Genomic DNA, 18,499 nt, shown 5'->3' with positions numbered 1-18,499 from the left:
CAGTCAAGTACAGTAATGTCTATGCATTTCTTAAGTATGAAATATCAAGTAAAAATATATAAATGGTTAACATTTTGAGTAGAAAATCATTCCTCCTATAACCCTTGGCAATCTTCTAGACACTATTCATTATTATCCTAACTATAATAAGAAAAAAACCCAGCCGTTCTCTGAAGCGCTTTTTCTTAGAGCGATACTTATTCCAGCGCTTATCTTTTAGTGATTGTCTATTTAACAGAAATAACTTTTGAGCAATTATTGTGAAGCAACAAATTTACTTAAAATTTAAAAAAAAAGTAAAAATAAACTCTAATGAAAAACTATGAAAAAATAAAAGTAAAAAATATGAAGAATATTATGACAAAAAGTATTTCAAATTTATATCAAAGCATAAAAGGTCAGGTAGAATTTTTAAAGTTTAAATGTTCATCTCTAGGTTTTAAGAAAAACCTCGGAGAAAGTATAAAAGCGGCAAATAAAACCTGCGGTAATTATCCCTTTGACTTGTTTGGCAATACATCTACATGAACTGTAAAAAGCTGGTAAAAGATGCCCGGAAATATGACTTTAAAAGTCCCATCAATAAACCAGTCATGGAATTAAGGTATTGAAGAATTAATCTATTCATATACTTTGTCCCAATAATCAGAATCCTGAGTTTGTCTTCTTCAGCTAAGTAAAATAGAAGAATCTGTTCCTTGGAGATATAACTGTATATTGTCATGGTAAGACCAATCAATTTTGCAAACTTAGTGCTGAAGGTAAGAAATGAATACATCCTTTCTTTCTGATGCTTAATAGTAACTGCAAGATTTTTGGATGCACCAACTTTGGTAGCTGCTTCCTGACTTGACGATTGTATCTCTCTTGAATAATTTTGGGTGGAGCATCTCCGGTAGCTACGACTTTCTCCATCACTTGTGAATGAAATTTCCTCGCCAATTTTGAAACAACTATTTCTCACACTATTTTTCAGAATATCTCTCATAATTGCATCTCTCCGATGTAAATCGCTCATTTATAGATATCGTTCAAAAGTGGTCGCTTATAAAAGTATCGCTCTGGCAGTTATCGCTCCAGAGTATGAACGCCGAAAAGATAGCCTATCAGACACTAAGATTCTTAACTGTACATGTTTATAATTCACCTCATTCCTTTTGACTTTACATTTTCTTACCAATATGAATTTAAAGTTTGCAGTAAAAGAAACGGTGCTATTATAGTATGCCATTTACCGCCGATTTTGCTATCTACCACCCCTTTCAGAAATTTTGGAATTGGTTTATTATTTTGTTTATGAGACCCCAATTAACACTACTTTACAATTAACTGGGAAATCACCTAATACTGTCACTGATTGGTTTAATGTGTCGGGAAGTGTGTAGTGTGGTGGTTTAAATTGGAAAGTTCTGAGAAAAGGCGAAGATGTATTTCCTGCTTTCTTGAATGATGTAAGATATGTTTACAAGCAGTAGTAGAATAAATTTTTGATTGAATATTTTTCATAGATTATTTTCTTTCAGTTTTGTAATATTTGATTTTTCATTTGAATAACTTGTAACATTGTTGTATGATGAGCTTTGAATAATTTGTAAAAAAAAAAGTTTCCCTACAAACTACTTATAATTATGCACCCATGTTGTCCAGCCAATAAATATTATCAAACTATCATTAAAGTCCAATGAGGATAACATACTTGTGGTACGTAAACTGTTTGATAATCCTCATCAAACAGGAGGATTAACATTGACGGTAGATAACATACTTTGTGGTAGATACCATACTATAGTAGAAATTCGACGGTAGATAGCATACTATAAGAGAAATTCGACGGTAGATAGCATACTATAAGAGAAATTCGACGGTAGATAGCATACTATAATAGCACCAAAGAAACAATAGCTAAAACTACATGAAGCATATTATTTCATGACAATCTAAAATATATCACAACTGATGGCCTTACTGGTGAGGTGGGTGCAGAAATCTGAGACGTCTCACTGTTGGTACTACTATTACTGGCACCGGCTGCAAGACGGGCCAAACGCTTCTTTCGAACCTGGAATGTAAAATGAATAATTATTAAATCTTTTTTTTTTTTTTACCAATATGTAATCCCCCTCAGTTGGGGAAGACTCAAGATAAGATATTATTGAACTTTTAAGTAATATATTACAAAGAGTAGTTGTAGTCCACATTTTTTAAACTTTCTAATATCACTGCTCTCATGACTGAATTTGCGTATATTCCTAGTGTTGCCTTCAGATCATGTAATATCTTGAAGTCATACACAGAACTCAATTTTCTCCTCGGTCCACTGGGTCTCTATTGGGGAGGAAGGGAGGGTCCTTTAATATATAATCACCGGGTAAGTATATTCAAAAATTTATTTTATTATAAAAATAACATTTTTCAATATTAAACTTAGCCGGTGATTATATAAGCTGAATCACACCCAGGGGGGTGGGTAGAGACCAGCAATAATTGTTTACATTATTATGAGCTAAGGATTTTTTATTTCATTTTAGCAGTTATTCAAAATAACAAACATAAAATAAATAAGTACCTGGTAAGGAAGTCGACTTAAACAATTACTCTGCCTTTTTAAGTACGTCTTCCTTACGGAGCCTCGCGATCCTCTTAGGATGCTGAGCGACCCCTAGGAGCTGAAGTATCAAGGGTTGCAACCCATACAACAGGACCTCATCAAAACCTCTAATCTAGGCGCTTCTCAAGAAATGACTTTGACCACCCGCCAAATCAAGTAGGATGCGAAAGGCTTCTTAGCCTTCCGGACAACCCAAAAACAATAATAAAACATTTCAAGAGAAAGATTAAAAAGGTTATGGAATTAGGGAATTGTAGTGGTTGAGCCCTCACCCACTACTGCACTCGTTGCTACGAATGGTCCCAGAGTGTAGCAGTTCTCGTAAAGAGACTGGACATTCTTAAGATAAAAAAGACGCGAACACTGACTTGCTTTTCCAATAGGTTGCGTCGATTATACTTTGCAGAGATCTATTTTGTTTAAAGGCCACGGAAGTTGCGACAGCTCTAACTTCGTGTGTCCTTACCTTCAGCAAAGCTTGGTCTTCCTCATTCAGATGGGAATGAGCTTCTCGTATTAACAGTCTGATAAAATAGGATAAAGCATTCTTTGACATAGGCAAAGATGGTTTCTTAACTGAACACCATAAAGCTTCAGACGGGCCTCGTAAAGGTTTAGTTCGTTTTAAATAGAACTTAAGAGCTCTTACAGGGCATAAGACTCTTTCTAGTTCATTTCCAACCATACGATAAGTTTGGAATATCGAACGATATTGGCCAAGGCCGAGAAGGCAGCTCGTTTTTGGCTAGAAAACCAAGTTGTAGAACATGTAGCCGTTTCGGATGAGAATCCGATGTTCTTGCTGAAGGCATGAATCTCACTGACTCTTTTAGCTGTGGCTAAGCATACCAGGAAAAGTGTCTTTAAGGTGAGATCTTTCAGGGAGGCTGATTGTAGCGGTTCGAACCTGTCTGACATAAGGAATCTTAGTACCACGTCTAAATTCCAACCAGGTGTAACCAAACGACGCTCCTTCGTGGTCTCAAAAGACTTAAGGAGGTCCTGTAGATCTTTATTGTTGGAAAGATCTAAGCCTCTTTGACGGAAGACTGATGCCAACATGCTTCTGTAACCCTTGATAGTGGGAGCTGAAAGAGATCGTTCTTTCCTCAGATATAAGAGGAAGTCAGCTATTTGAGTTACAGAGGTACTGGTCGAGGAAACGGATACTGACTTGCACCAGTTTCGGAAGATTTCCCACTTCGATTGGTAGACTCTAAGGGTGGATGTTCTCCTTGCTCTAGCAATCGCTCTGGCTGCCTCCTTCGAAAAGCCTCTAGCTCTCGAGAGTCTTTCGATAGTCTGAAGGCAGTCAGACGAAGAGCGTGGAGGCCTTGGTGTACCTTCTTTACGTGTGGCTGACGTAGAAGGTCCACCCTTAGGGGAAGTGTTCTGGGAACGTCTACTAGCCATCGAAGTACCTCGGTGAACCATTCTCTCGCGGGCCAGAGGGAAGCAACTAGCGTCAACCTTGTCCCTTCGTGAGAGGCGAACTTCTGCAGTACCTTGTTGACAATCTTGAACGGAGGGAATGCATATAGATCTAGATGTGACCAATCTAGGAGAAAGGCATCTATATGAACTGCTACTGGGTCCGGGATTGGTGAGCAAAATATTGGGAGCCTCTTGGTCATCGAGGTTGCGAAGAGATCTATGGTTGGCTGGCCTCAGGTGGCCCAAAGTCTCTTGCATACATCCTTGTGGAGGGTCCATTCTGTTGGAATTATTTGTCCCTTCCGACTGAGACAATCTGCCATGACATTCAAGTTGCCTTGGATGAACCTCGTTACTAGTGATATGTCTAGACCTTTTGACCAGGTGAGGAGGTCCCTTGCGATCTCGTACAACGTCAGAGAGTAGGTCCCTCCTTGCTTGGAGATGTACGCCAAAGCCGTGGTGTTGTCCGAGTTCACCTCCACCACTTTGCCTTGAAGGAGAGACCTGAAACTTTTCCAGGCCAGACGTACTGCCAGTAGCTCCTTGCAGTTGAAATGCATTGTCCTTTGACTCGAGTTCCATAATCCCGAGCATTCCCGACCGTCTAATGTCGCACCCCAGCCTACGTCCGATGCGTCCGAGAAGAGAACGTGGTTGGGAGTCTGAACAGTCAGGGGAAGACCCTCTCTTAGGTTGATATAGTCCTTTCACCAAGTCAGACAAGACTTTATCTTTTCGGAAATCGGGATCGAGACCGCTTCTAGCGTCTTGTCCTTTTCCAGTGAAAAGCTAGATGGTATAGAAGAGGACGGAGGTGTAGTCTTCCTAGTGACACAAATTGATCCACGGATGATAGCGTCCCTACCAGACTCATCCACAGCCTGACTGAGCAGCGTTCCTTCTTCAGCATCTTCTGGATGGATAGCAGGGCTGGGGGCTGATCGTCTTGTTCAGCAACGTCCTCATCAGAGGGTTCCTCATCCGAAACTGATGAGGAAACGGCAACGGAGTGGGCAACGTCTGACTCGCTGAATCCCGTCGCACTGGTGGATGCGTGACGGAGCCGGACGCAATATCATGGAACTGCTGCACAGTCTGTGAACTGTCAACAACCATGGGTGCGCGAGGAAGTACAGCGTCAACCCGAAACTGTCTAGACCGTCTGGGTTGTGCAGTCAACACCCTACCGGGTTGCTGAGGTTGACGCACTGCGTCACAACAAGTCACCTCTGCTGGTTGTTGAACGTCCTGAACGTCAACAACCACCTCCGAGCGTCGCTTAACGTCAACGTGCGGCTGGCAACCCACACTGGGTCGCATCGGTGGAGGAACCACCTCAACTGGCAGACGCGAGTAGGTTACCTCAGCGTCAACAGGGCGCACAACCGACCGGTTGGAAGGTTGTTGACCAGAAGGAGGAACCACCTCAACTGGCAGACGCGAGTAGGTTACCTCAGCGTCAACAGGGCGCACAACCGACCGGTTGGAAGGTTGTTGGCCAGAAGGTTCTTCTCCGCATTTAAGTCCTCTATCAAGGACGCAAGCTTGGACTGCATGTCTTGCAGCAAAGCCCATTTAGGGTCTACGGGAGCAGGTGTGGCAACAGACGGGGTTAGCGACTGAGGCGGAACCGTTTACCATCCCTGAAAGCCTTGTTATGTGTGACATAATAGTACAGCAAAACTTCAAAGGCTCGACAAAAGCTGAGAAGTTGACCTGTAAACAACTTGGAGCGTCTCCTGGCTAGGCGCCAGGGAGAGTCTACCAGAATTGAGAAGTCTATCTGGGCAGAGGCATAAACTCCCAAGCCGAGAACTTCTCTCGTGTCATATCAGACTCTCGCTCTATAAACCAGTTTAAAAGAAGGGAAATCAAAGGCTGTATCCCCCAAACTCCTCCTGGTGAAAAAACCAGTCGCCTAGCCAACGTAACGCTCTCTAGGAGAGCGAGAGAGCACTAGCTTAAAAACAACGGCTTCGAAGTAGCTAGGCCTAGTGTAAGTTCTGACGTTTAGGCGAACGAGGAGCAGCAGTTACAAGATCCGGACGAAGATCCTTAAAAAAATCATCATGATTTAATTAAAGTCCATAGGAGGCTAAGCAGCTTAAGGCTCCTCTCCATCTGACAGAGTCCTCAAGGGAATATCAGTAGGAGGGAGAACAGCAACTTCCTCATCTACAGGAACCTTGTCCGATAAAAGCTGAGTCTCTCACTGGTGCATTAGTAGCGGACCAGAACGCAACGTCATGTAACTGCTTGACAGTCTGTGAACTGTCAACAACTGAACTGTCAACCACAACAGGTGCATGAGGACGTACAGCGTCCACTCGAGACTGCTTTGACTGTCTAGACTGAGCAGTCAAAACAACTCTAGAATGCGGAGGTTGACGCACCGCGTCAAAACAAAACAACTTAGACTGTTGTTGTACCTCGCGAACGTCAACGGAAGGTTCCGTGCGTCGCTGAACGTCAACATGCGGCTGGCAGGGTACACTGGAACGCATGGGTGGCGGGACTCTCTCAGCTGGAGTGCAGCAGAAGGTCGCCTCAGCGTCCACAGGATGCACAACCGTGGTTGGTTGTAGGCTAGAGGTTGGTGCAGTGTCAACCTTCTCCGCACGAAAGTCCTGCATCAATGACGTTAACTGAGACTGCATGGTCTGCAGCAAAGACCACTTAGGGTCTACAGGAGCAGGTGCGGCAACAGACGGTGTGACTGCCTGATGCGGTACCGCTTTGCCTCTCTTAGGAGGTGAGCAGTCGTCGGAAGACTGCAGCGAGTCCGAACTGACCCAGTGGCTACAACTGGGCCGTTGGACTTGCGCGGAAGGGACCGACTTGCGCTTAAGAGGCCGCGAGACCTTGGTCCATGGTTTCTTACGAGAAACCTCTTCCGCAGACGAGGAATAAATGGGCTCACTCGTCTTAGTGTGGGTGGGGCGATCTTGGGTAGATACGCCCGAAACCACGGAGGGAACGTCTGTTCGCTGATTAAAGCCTCTCGAACCCTTTGGTCGTACGACATTGCTTCTCCCCTGGACTTGGGAGCTTGCAAGAGGTCCCGGACTAGGAGGACGACAGGCACGAACAGACGAACCCTCAAGCGCAACACTATCCACAACACTATCACTCACTTTAACACTTCCCACTGCACTTTTACACTTCAGCTCCTTGACATCCGCCATGAGCTGATTACGGTCACTAGCCAGGGACTCAACTCTCTCACCCAGAGCTTGGATGGCACGCATCATATCAGCCATCGAAGGTTCCTGAGTGCCAGAAGGGGGATTAGGAGCAACCACTACAGGGGAAGGAATAGGTTGTGGGGCATGAGGAGAGGAAAAGTCAATAGAACGAGAGGAACTTCTCCTAACTCTATCTCTCTCTAGCCTACGTGTATATTTTTGGAATTCGATAAAATCGAATTCCGAAAGCCCAACGCACTCCTCACATCGATCTTCCAATTGACAGGTTTTATCCCGACAATTGGAACAAACGGTGTGAGGGTCGATAGAGGCCTTCGGAAGACGCCTTGAACAGTCCCTAGCATTGTACTTCCTAAATTTTGGGACTTGTGAAGGGTCAGCCATTTTGAATTGGTCAAAGGGGAATTCAAAAACTATCAAAAAGTCATCAACAAAGAATCCGTAATCAAAAAGAGTTCAAGGAATTGCGAAGAAAAAGCCTGCACAGCGAAAGCTCAAAACTAGAATAGTGTACTTCACCAATTAGTTGTGAAAACAAATCCAGTTTAGCAACAGCGAATAAGCACGTCTTGTCGGGAGCACGACAGAGAGAAAATTGAGTTCTTTGTTTACATCGAGTACTGGGTATCTGGACGACAGATGGCGCTGTTGGGCACACCCGCAACCTGTGTAGCGATCGCTGGCGAATTTTACCTTAGAGTTTTCTGTCGAGCAACAGAGTTGCAGCTATTATAATCACCGGCTAAGTTAAATATTGAAAAAATGTTATTTTTATAATGAAATAAATTTTTGAATATACTTACCCGGTGATTATATAAGCTGCAACTCTGTTGCTCGACAGAGAACTCTACGTAAAAAATCCGCCAGCGATCGCTATGCAGGTAGGGGGTGTACTTCAACAGCGCCATCTGTCGTGCAGGTACTCAGTACTCAATGTAAACACAGAACTCAATTTTCTCCTCGGTCCACTGGGTCTCTATTGGGGAGGAAGGGAGGGTCCTTTAATATATAATCACCGGGTAAGTATATTCAAAAATTTATTTTATTATAAAAATAACATTTATCAATATTAAACTTAGCCGGTGATTATATAAGCTGAATCACACCCAGGGGGGTGGGTAGAGACCAGCAATAATTGTTTACATTATTATGAGCTAAGGATTTTTTATTTCATTTTAGCAGTTATTCAAAATAACAAACATAAAATAAATAAGTACCTGGTAAGGAAGTCGACTTAAACAATTACTCTGCCTTTTTAAGTACGTCTTCCTTACGGAGCCTCGCGATCCTCTTAGGATGCTGAGCGACCCCTAGGAGCTGAAGTATCAAGGGTTGCAACCCATACAACAGGACCTCATCAAAACCTCTAATCTAGGCGCTTCTCAAGAAATGACTTTGACCACCCGCCAAATCAAGTAGGATGCGAAAGGATTCTAAGCCTTCCGGACAACCCAAAAACAATAATAAAACATTTCAAGAGAAAGATTAAAAAGGTTATGGAATTAGGGAATTGTAGTGGTTGAGCCCTCACCCACTACTGCACTCGTTGCTACGAATGGTCCCAGAGTGTAGCAGTTCTCGTAAAGAGACTGGACATTCTTAAGATAAAAAAGACGCGAACACTGACTTGCTTTTCCAATAGGTTGCGTCGATTATACTTTGCAGAGATCTATTTTGTTTAAAGGCCACGGAAGTTGCGACAGCTCTAACTTCGTGTGTCCTTACCTTCAGCAAAGCTTGGTCTTCCTCATTCAGATGGGAATGAGCTTCTCGTATTAACAGTCTGATAAAATAGGATAAAGCATTCTTTGACATAGGCAAAGATGGTTTCTTAACTGAACACCATAAAGCTTCAGACGGGCCTCGTAAAGGTTTAGTTCGTTTTAAATAGAACTTAAGAGCTCTTACAGGGCATAAGACTCTTTCTAGTTCATTTCCAACCATACGATAAGTTTGGAATATCGAACGATATTGGCCAAGGCCGAGAAGGCAGCTCGTTTTTGGCTAGAAAACCAAGTTGTAGAACATGTAGCCGTTTCGGATGAGAATCCGATGTTCTTGCTGAAGGCATGAATCTCACTGACTCTTTTAGCTGTGGCTATGCATACCAGGAAAAGAGTCTTTAAGGTGAGATCTTTCCGGGAGGCTGATTGTAGCGGTTCGAACCTGTCTGACATAAGGAATCTTAGTACCACGTCTAAATTCCAACCAGGTGTAACCAAACGACGCTCCTTCGTGGTCTCAAAAGACTTAAGGAGGTCCTGTAGATCTTTATTGTTGGAAAGATCTAAGCCTCTGTGACGGAAGACTGATGCCAACATGCTTCTGTAACCCTTGATAGTGGGAGCTGAAAGAGATCGTTCTTTCCTCAGATATAAGAGGAAGTCAGCTATTTGAGTTACAGAGGTACTGGTCGAGGAAACGGATACTGACTTGCACCAGTTTCGGAAGATTTCCCACTTCGATTGGTAGACTCTAAGGGTGGATGTTCTCCTTGCTCTAGCAATCGCTCTGGCTGCCTCCTTCGAAAAGCCTCTAGCTCTCGAGAGTCTTTCGATAGTCTGAAGGCAGTCAGACGAAGAGCGTGGAGGCCTTGGTGTACCTTCTTTACGTGTGGCTGACGTAGAAGGTCCACCCTTAGGGGAAGTGTTCTGGGAACGTCTACTAGCCATCGAAGTACCTCGGTGAACCATTCTCTCGCGGGCCAGAGGGAAGCAACTAGCGTCAACCTTGTCCCTTCGTGAGAGGCGAACTTCTGCAGTACCTTGTTGACAATCTTGAACGGAGGGAATGCATATAGATCTAGATGTGACCAATCTAGGAGAAAGGCATCTATATGAACTGCTACTGGGTCCGGGATTGGTGAGCAAAATATTGGGAGCCTCTTGGTCATCGAGGTTGCGAAGAGATCTATGGTTGGCTGGCCTCAGGTGGCCCAAAGTCTCTTGCATACATCCTTGTGGAGGGTCCATTCTGTTGGAATTATTTGTCCCTTCCGACTGAGACAATCTGCCATGACATTCAAGTTGCCTTGGATGAACCTCGTTACTAGTGATATGTCTAGACCTTTTGACCAGGTGAGGAGGTCCCTTGCGATCTCGTACAACGTCAGAGAGTAGGTCCCTCCTTGCTTGGAGATGTACGCCAAAGCCGTGGTGTTGTCCGAGTTCACCTCCACCACTTTGCCTTGAAGGAGAGACCTGAAGCTTTTCCAGGCCAGACGTACTGCCAGTAGCTCCTTGCAGTTGAAATGCATTGTCCTTTGACTCGAGTTCCATAATCCCGAGCATTCCCGACCGTCTAATGTCGCACCCCAGCCTACGTCCGATGCGTCCGAGAAGAGAACGTGGTTGGGAGTCTGAACATTCAGGGGAAGACCCTCTCTTAGGTTGATATAGTCCTTTCACCAAGTCAGACAAGACTTTATCTTTTCGGAAACCGGGATCGAGACCGCTTCTAGCGTCTTGTCCTTTTCCAGTGAAAAGCTAGATGGTATAGAAGAGGACGGAGGTGTAGTCTTCCTAGTGACACAAATTGATCCACGGATGACAGCGTCCCTACCAGACTCATCCACAGCCTGACTGAGCAGCGTTCCTTCTTCAGCATCTTCTGGATGGATAGCAGGGCTGGGGGCTGATCGTCTTGTTCAGCAACGTCCTCATCAGAGGGTTCCTCATCCGAAACTGATGAGGAAACGGCAACGGAGTGGGCAACGTCTGACTCGCTGAATCCCGTCGCACTGGTGGATGCGTGACGGAGCCGGACGCAATATCATGGAACTGCTGCACAGTCTGTGAACTGTCAACAACCATGGGTGCGCGAGGAAGTACAGCGTCAACCCGAAACTGTCTAGACCATCTGGGTTGTGCAGTCAACACCCTACCGGGTTGCTGAGGTTGACGCACTGCGTCACAACAAGTCACCTCTGCTGGTTGTTGAACGTCCTGAACGTCAACAACCACCTCCGAGCGTCGCTTAACGTCAACGTGCGGCTGGCAACCCACACTGGGTCGCATCGGTGGAGGAACCACCTCAACTGGCAGACGCGAGTAGGTTACCTCAGCGTCAACAGGGCGCACAACCGACCGGTTGGAAGGTTGTTGGCCAGAAGGAGGAACCACCTCAACTGGCAGACGCGAGTAGGTTACCTCAGCGTCAACAGGGCGCACAACCGACCGGTTGGAAGGTTGTTGGCCAGAAGGTTCTTCTCCGCATTTAAGTCCTCTATCAAGGATGCAAGCTTGGACTGCATGTCTTGCAGCAAAGCCCATTTAGGGTCTACGGGAGCAGGTGTGGCAACAGACGGGGTTAGCGACTGAGGCGGAACCGTTTACCATCCCTGAAAGCCTTGTTATGTGACATAATAGTACAGCAAAACTTCAAAGGCTCGACAAAAGCTGAGAAGTTGACCTGTAAACAACTTGGAGCGTCTCCTGGCTAAGCGCCAGGGAGAGTCTACCAGAATTGAGAAGTCTATCTGGGCAGAGGCATGAACTCCCAAGCCGAGAACTTCTCTCGTGTCATATCAGACTCTCGCTCTATAAACCAGTTTAAAAGAAGGGAAATCAAAGGCTGTATCCCCCAAACTCCTCCTGGTGAAAAAACCAGTCGCCTAGCCAACGTAACGCTCTCTAGGAGAGCGAGAGAGCACTAGCTTAAAAACAACGGCTTCGAAGTAGCTAGGCCTAGTGTAAGTTCTGACGTTTAGGCGAACGAGGAGCAGCAGTTACAAGATCCGGACGAAGATCCTTAAAAAAATCATCATGATTTAATTAAAGTCCATAGGAGGCTAAGCAGCTTAAGGCTCCTCTCCATCTGACAGAGTCCTCAAGGGAATATCAGTAGGAGGGAGAACAGCAACTTCCTCATCTACAGGAACCTTGTCCGATAAAAGCTGAGTCTCTCACTGGTGCATTAGTAGCAGACCAGAACGCAACGTCATGTAACTGCTTGACAGTCTGTGAACTGTCAACAACTGAACTGTCAACCACAACAGGTGCGTGAGGACGTACAGCGTCCACTCGAGACTGCTTTGACTGTCTAGACTGAGCAGTCAAAACAACTCTAGAATGCGGAGGTTGACGCACCGCGTCAAAACAAAACAACTTAGACTGTTGTTGTACCTCGCGAACGTCAACGGAAGGTTCCGTGCGTCGCTGAACGTCAACATGCGGCTGGCAGGGTACACTGGAACGCATGGGTGGCGGGACTCTCTCAGCTGGAGTGCGGCAGAAGATCGCCTCAGCGGCAGAAGATCGCCTCAGCGTCCACAGGACGCACAACCGTGGTTGGTTGTAGGCTAGAGGTTGGTGCAGTGTCAACCTTCTCCGCACGAAAGTCCTGCATCAATGACGTTAACTGAGACTGCATGGTCTGCAGCAAAGACCACTTAGGGTCTACAGGAGCAGGTGCGGCAACAGACGGTGTGACTGCCTGATGCTGTACCGCTTTGCCTCTCTTAGGAGGTGAGCAGTCGTCGGAAGACTGCAGCGAGTCCGAACTGACCCAGTGGCTACAACTGGGCCGTTGGACTTGCGCGGAAGGGACCGACTTGCGCTTAATAAGCCGCGAGACCTTGGTCCATGGTTTCTTACGAGAAACCTCTTCCGCAGACGAGGAATAAATGGGCTCTCTCGTCTTTGTGTGGGTGGGGCGATCTTGGGTAGATACGCCCGAAACCACGGAGGGAAAACGTCTGTTCGTTGATCAAGGCCTCTCGAACCCATAAGTCGTTCGACATTACTTCTCCCCTGGGCTTGGGAGCTTGCAAGAGGTCCCGGACTAGGTGAACGACAGGCACGAACAGACGAACCCTCGGACGCAACACTGTAACACTTTGCGCATATCACTTTATCAATTTTCTGTTTTGCACTTATTTCACTGAAATCGAAACTTTTACTGATTTCTACCTGAAACACGCAATTCTACCCTTCATTAAAAGGTAGTAATTGCGAAATCAGTCGTATAATGCAGCTCATCAATACCAGCAAAAAACAGAAAACATATATTAAGATAAAAAATTCAGTGGCTGGGAAAGAGACTAAACACTAGTTCATATAAACTACGTTTTCAATCTCTCACCGCACATAGCCTGGGGACGAGAATAAAAACCTAAAAACGTTTTACCTTCCTCCCCGTAGAGAGACTAGGGACGAGAGTAACAAGAGAACAACGTTACCCGCTTGAACGGAACGTTTTCTCTCCTCTCTCTCCCTCCGTCTCTATCTCTTTTTCTCTCTCTCTTGATTTCGCACCTAAGAGAAGAGCCCAATTATATATCGTCAAAAAAAACATGTTATTTGACTAAAGGAAAAAACTGAAAGGTTTTCCAAATAAAAAGTTCCTTTAAATTAGAATTTAAAACATTTAAGCTAAGAAAGAATGAACAAAACGTCAGAATCGATTTACTCTTACTGCAAAGTGAAACCGTGATACACTCTCTCTCTATCGTAACGATAGAGCGCATGTTGAACGTCCTGAACGTCAACAACTGCGTAGCCTAAAAAACTAAACGTTAGTTCATCTTTGAAAACAGTACGAAGACTATCAAAGAAATTCTTTCATAAAACATGACAAATTCGAAGATAATTTGTATTTTTCCTAACCATACAAACCTTAGCTATTTACAAAGGGTTATTACTTTTAGCGTAGCTGAAATGGCGAGCCATTAGAATTTAACGAGGGTGTATTACCCCCGCGCTAGTTAGCGGGGGGGTAGGGGAGTGGTAGCTAGCTACCCCTCCTCCCCCTCACACACAGGTGAATACTCACTTTCACTTAGAGGTAGGACTTGTCTTGGGGGACAGGGCTGGCGGGCAAATATGTGTAAATAGCTAAGGTTTGTATGGTTAGGAAAAATACAAATTATCTTCGAATTTGTCATTTGTTCCGTAACCGAAATACAAACCACGCTATTTACAAAGGGTGACTTATCCCTTAGGAAGGGTGGAAAGTCCCCAGCCATACTGGCTTTGGCTTTACCCGGGGACTCAGAATCCGAGTGAGTCGCACTCGAGAAAAGGAGTCCCTGCACCTCACAAGTTCCTTGCACCGCAAGGAACCATGTGGCCTACGTAAGCTTGTGTGTGAAGGAAGAAGTGTGACCCGTCTTAGGCAGTTGACCTGGAGTTCCAGAAGGAACTCTGGGTTAAGACGTTCCCAATACCACCTCGTCAGGGTATGGGGGACGCGACAGTATTGACTCAATACTCGGAACACAAGGAAGCATGGTTTACCTGCAGAGGTTCGAGGTCAGCTATGCAGAGACCAGGATGCTGCTTCCCCGTAGAGGGGATGATGAAGAAAGAAGTAAGGGCCAGACATACTTCTTTCGTTCATGCAGACTAAAACCTGATAACAATGCCCTCAACCTTCTGCTACCTGTCCAAAAAGGAGCCTGAGGTTAGACCAGCTGTTGTGTAGCCACCACAGAGCGATAGAAAACGTATCGAGACTCCTGTGGGTCACGCCCTGCAGGAAGCGGGCTGCGAAGGTCATCAGACGCTTCCAGACTCCAGCTTGTAGCACCTGCGTCACAGAGTAGTATTACTCGAAGGCGAGGGACGTTGCGATGTATCCAACATCGTGCTGTAGGGCGACGTGACGGGGGAGGGTCTGAAGACAGGTCGAGATGAATGTCCTTGAGTCCGGGCTGAAGAGGTATACTGGTGACTCTCCCCCCATGTCCTCCTTGTGTTCCCAAATCGGCTGCAACTGAGGCCAAACTGCAGCTGTTCCCAGCGCTAACCTCTCGATTCCTGTACTGGCAAGAAAGAGAAGGTCTTGGGACATCAGACACAGAATGGAGACTCAAAATCTTGAATGAATCGGACCGAAGGGTCGGGACCCACAGATTCTGAGTCTAGCCAACAACTCAGGAGCGAGCCTGAATGTTGCCTTCCCCTCTTCCTTAGAAAGGGGGGGAGTAGTAAGAGACCAAGAAGATTGCTTACACACTGGCCGTGGCCAGAGTGAGCAGAAGACCCAGGGCGGAATACAATCCGAGGCCTGTCGTAAAAGGGTCTTGAGAAGATCTCTTAAAGGACTAAAAGTCCGAGCCATGCTCCAAGTTGGAGGTCTTCCTCCGACTAGGGCAGGGACGATCGTAGCTTCGCATGAGCGAGGATAGATCCAGCGGGCAGGAAAAAGTTATTCCTTTAAGCCTGAAGGTCAGGGAAAGGCTGAGCGACAGGCTTCATTGCCAAGAGCGGAAAGGAGTTTCCTCCCGCCGAAAGGCAATAAGACCGTTATTGCTGGAGAAGAGGCCTCACGGGAAGAGGTATATCTCCCACGGCACCAACCACCTTAGACTCTTCACTTTGCCTGGGAGACCCCTGTGGATGACTATCGCAGATGACGCGACCTCCGTACCGCGACTGTAGCGGGTTGTCTCTTCTAGAGGAGGAAGCGTAGTGTCTCCAGGCATGAAGCCGAAGCGACGCCCCGGTTCGGGAGAGATGTCGCAGTGTGGTTGCTTGAGTAGTCTGCGCCATGGGAGAAGCTCTCCCGGGAGTTCCGTCAGGGGAAGCAGAGGGTCCAGAAACCGTTCTGCACATAGTCCCAGTGGAGCTCTCCCATTGAAAGGTTGACAGACAACCTGGTTTTGTTGAGACCCATTGTCCGCAGACAAAAAGGAGGGAAGACGCAGGCGTCGAAGTTGTCCCACCATCACCGGAATGCATCTTGCCAGAGTCTCGGGGTCTGAGACTGGGGGGAAAACTAGCGGAAGCTTGAGGTTCCAAGCTGTCGCGATCAGGTCCCCCAGACCAGCACTTGCTGGTTACCCAAGGTCAAAGACCCCTAGGTACACTCTCTCTATGAGGCTCTGCTCGGATAGTCTGAGAGAAACATTCCCCTGCCTGGAATGAGAGAGCCGATGGTGGAATTGAGAGAATCTCAATCATCCCGATATCTCTACTGCAAGATGTGAAGGTGTGAAAATGCGTCCCCTGCTGGTTAGCATGAAGTCGACACGCAACGGGGCGACTTGGCAGGAGCGGTAGGATCTGAAGAGGGGCCAGACTAAGGCCCTTAAGCCTGCCTGAATGATGGAGAGGTATCCTTCAGGTCTTGACCATAGGCCTGGACCGGAACATGCCCCCCCCCCTTTCCTTTGACGAGTCCGAGAGCCGCATCAAGAATGTGGGGAAAGGACGAGAATATCCACTACCATCAAGAGGCTCCATAGGTCAACACCCATTGTAGGTTTAATAGTTCCGCTGGTCCCATAGGGCCAGGGAGTCCGGTTAAACATTGCCTGAAGCCACCGGAACTTGGATCGCCCCACATGGAACTTATCCTGAGGCGACCGTTCGGACTATAAACGGGTCAATGAGGAAAGAAGAACTAGGAAACGTTCCAAGGTAGGGCTGAAAACTCTGCTTGACTGAGAACAGGTACTGCGACTCTCCTCAGTCTTGCCACGGTGAACCGAAAGGAAGGCTCGGAGGATGTGGTAACAGAATCTGGCGTCCCCAGGTGGTCACCCATCCAAGTACCGACGTTGCTTAACCTCGCTGGACGGACGAGAAGCGGGGTTTCCAACGTGGTAAGGCGGTTGACTCAATATCATGGCCAGATACTCCAGATGTTGAGGCAGAGGAAGAGAAGGCTCCAAGCAAAATACCATGAGCCTACACTCATGGTCAGCATTCGGAAGCTTTTCCCGGCGCTGAAGAAGGTCAAAACCCGAGCCTACCGGAGTTGACCAGCCCTCCAAACAGCAGAGGAGGCGGAAGTCTGCACCTGAGCGGCCAAGAGGAAGGCAGGGAGAGTTCTCTGGGGAAACAAACCTGCTATGCCACGGCGGGATAGCCACACTGCATCATAAGCAGGAATACTTGCAGTTTAGGCTGAATTCGACGAGCACCCTGGAAGATGGATGGAATGGAAACTGAAAGTACCCGTCCTTCCGATCCAGGGTTAAAGGAGTCCTGTCGCCTCGTTACCAGTCTGATCGATTCTGCTGGTCTACGCTGGCCGAAGTTTGTTCGACAAACTTGATCAGGGCTGAGAGGTCGACTATGGACATCCCCTCTCAGATCCTTCCTTACAAGAAAGGATCGACTGAGGGGGCCGGGGGTGAAGCCGTCGATGATCCTAAGGAAGACCTTCGCCTAAGGTATGGATCATTCTGCCCAACCGGGCAACTCTGCTGATGCTATGGCATAGAGGTTCAGAGACACTGAATTCGCTGACAGAGACGGCAGGCGCGATATCCTTGGCTACTCACAGAGATTGTGCGGGAATGGGCATCGGGAAGCTGTCATTCGGATGAGTAACCTTAAGCATCCTCCCAGCGAAAAAACCTGCAATCCTAGAGTTCGTGAACTCCTTTTAGGACTATGCCCCCCCGGGGGAGTCTCCCGTGCCATCTGTTCCTGACAGGAGGAAACTGCAATTGGACACCTTGTCCCAGTTGTCGTAGCCGATAACTTAGGCCGACGTGGTTGAAAGAAAAGGGAGCTGGAGCCCTGCAGAGTCTGGAAGAAAGCGCCTTGGAGGAGTGAAACCGGAAGTCGATTTACTCCGCACAGCAGACGTCTAAGTCTCTGTCCTTGGGCAAAGACAAAACTCTTCTCAAGGATGGAAGGGTGTCTGAGGTCGTTGACCTCCACAGATGAGACACCCGAATGAAGCCTTCAGTCAGCGCGTCCAGATGGTACAACATCGAGCTTGTCCGCAAGTAGATACTTAACGACGAAAGGCCAAGGTGCCTGAGCTCGAGAGGAGGAAAGTACCCTTGATCTTCCTGTAGCTTCCTTGAACCAAACCTCGGGCCGTAACCGAGGGAAAGAACCTGGTAAGCTCCCAGAGGAAGAGGTAAGCAGTCACCCCTTGTCCGATGGAGAAATCTTCAACGGAAAGCCCCCCCGCCAAAAATCCTTCCAGGGCGGGAGAAGGAGAGAGTACTCGTGCAGGAGAGGGGACCCTCGAGACCGACCTCTTGGGAACCAACTTCGCCCTGGGGGAAGTCACCACGAAGTCCACTCCTCTCTTTCTCTTCAGCGTAGGAGAGACAGCCGCTGGTTTGTTACCCTGGCCGGTGAGTGCTGGTTTCATAAACCTCATTAACGCCCGTGCCAGCGGATCAAACCATGTCTGCTGCTCCAAGGACACAGAGTCCGAAATCCTCGCTAAGGTGAAAGGGATCGGGCGATCCTTTGGAGAGGACACGACGGTTCCTGCCTGAAAAGAAGGTGGGAAGAATGCTGTACTGACCTGTCTTCGTCCTGCACTACCAACCTGT

The 18,499-nt window shown here is 47.0% G+C and overlaps 1 protein-coding gene across 1 annotated transcript in view; it reads right to left on the bottom strand.

The window, feature by feature from the left end:
- The window catches only part of LOC137658577 (ubiquitin conjugation factor E4 B-like), a 144,704-nt gene that overhangs the window by 118,148 nt on the left and 8,057 nt on the right, over positions 1-18,499 (bottom strand). The window contains exon 2 of the mRNA XM_068393481.1: positions 1,967-2,059. Coding sequence (XP_068249582.1) covers positions 1,967-2,059 — 93 coding nt within the window. The remainder of the gene's footprint in view (positions 1-1,966; positions 2,060-18,499) is intronic.

Source organism: Palaemon carinicauda, chromosome 1 (genome assembly GCF_036898095.1).
Source record: "Palaemon carinicauda isolate YSFRI2023 chromosome 1, ASM3689809v2, whole genome shotgun sequence".
Classification (NCBI taxonomy): domain Eukaryota; kingdom Metazoa; phylum Arthropoda; class Malacostraca; order Decapoda; family Palaemonidae; genus Palaemon; species Palaemon carinicauda.
This window is presented reverse-complemented; position numbering and strand designations above follow the sequence as displayed.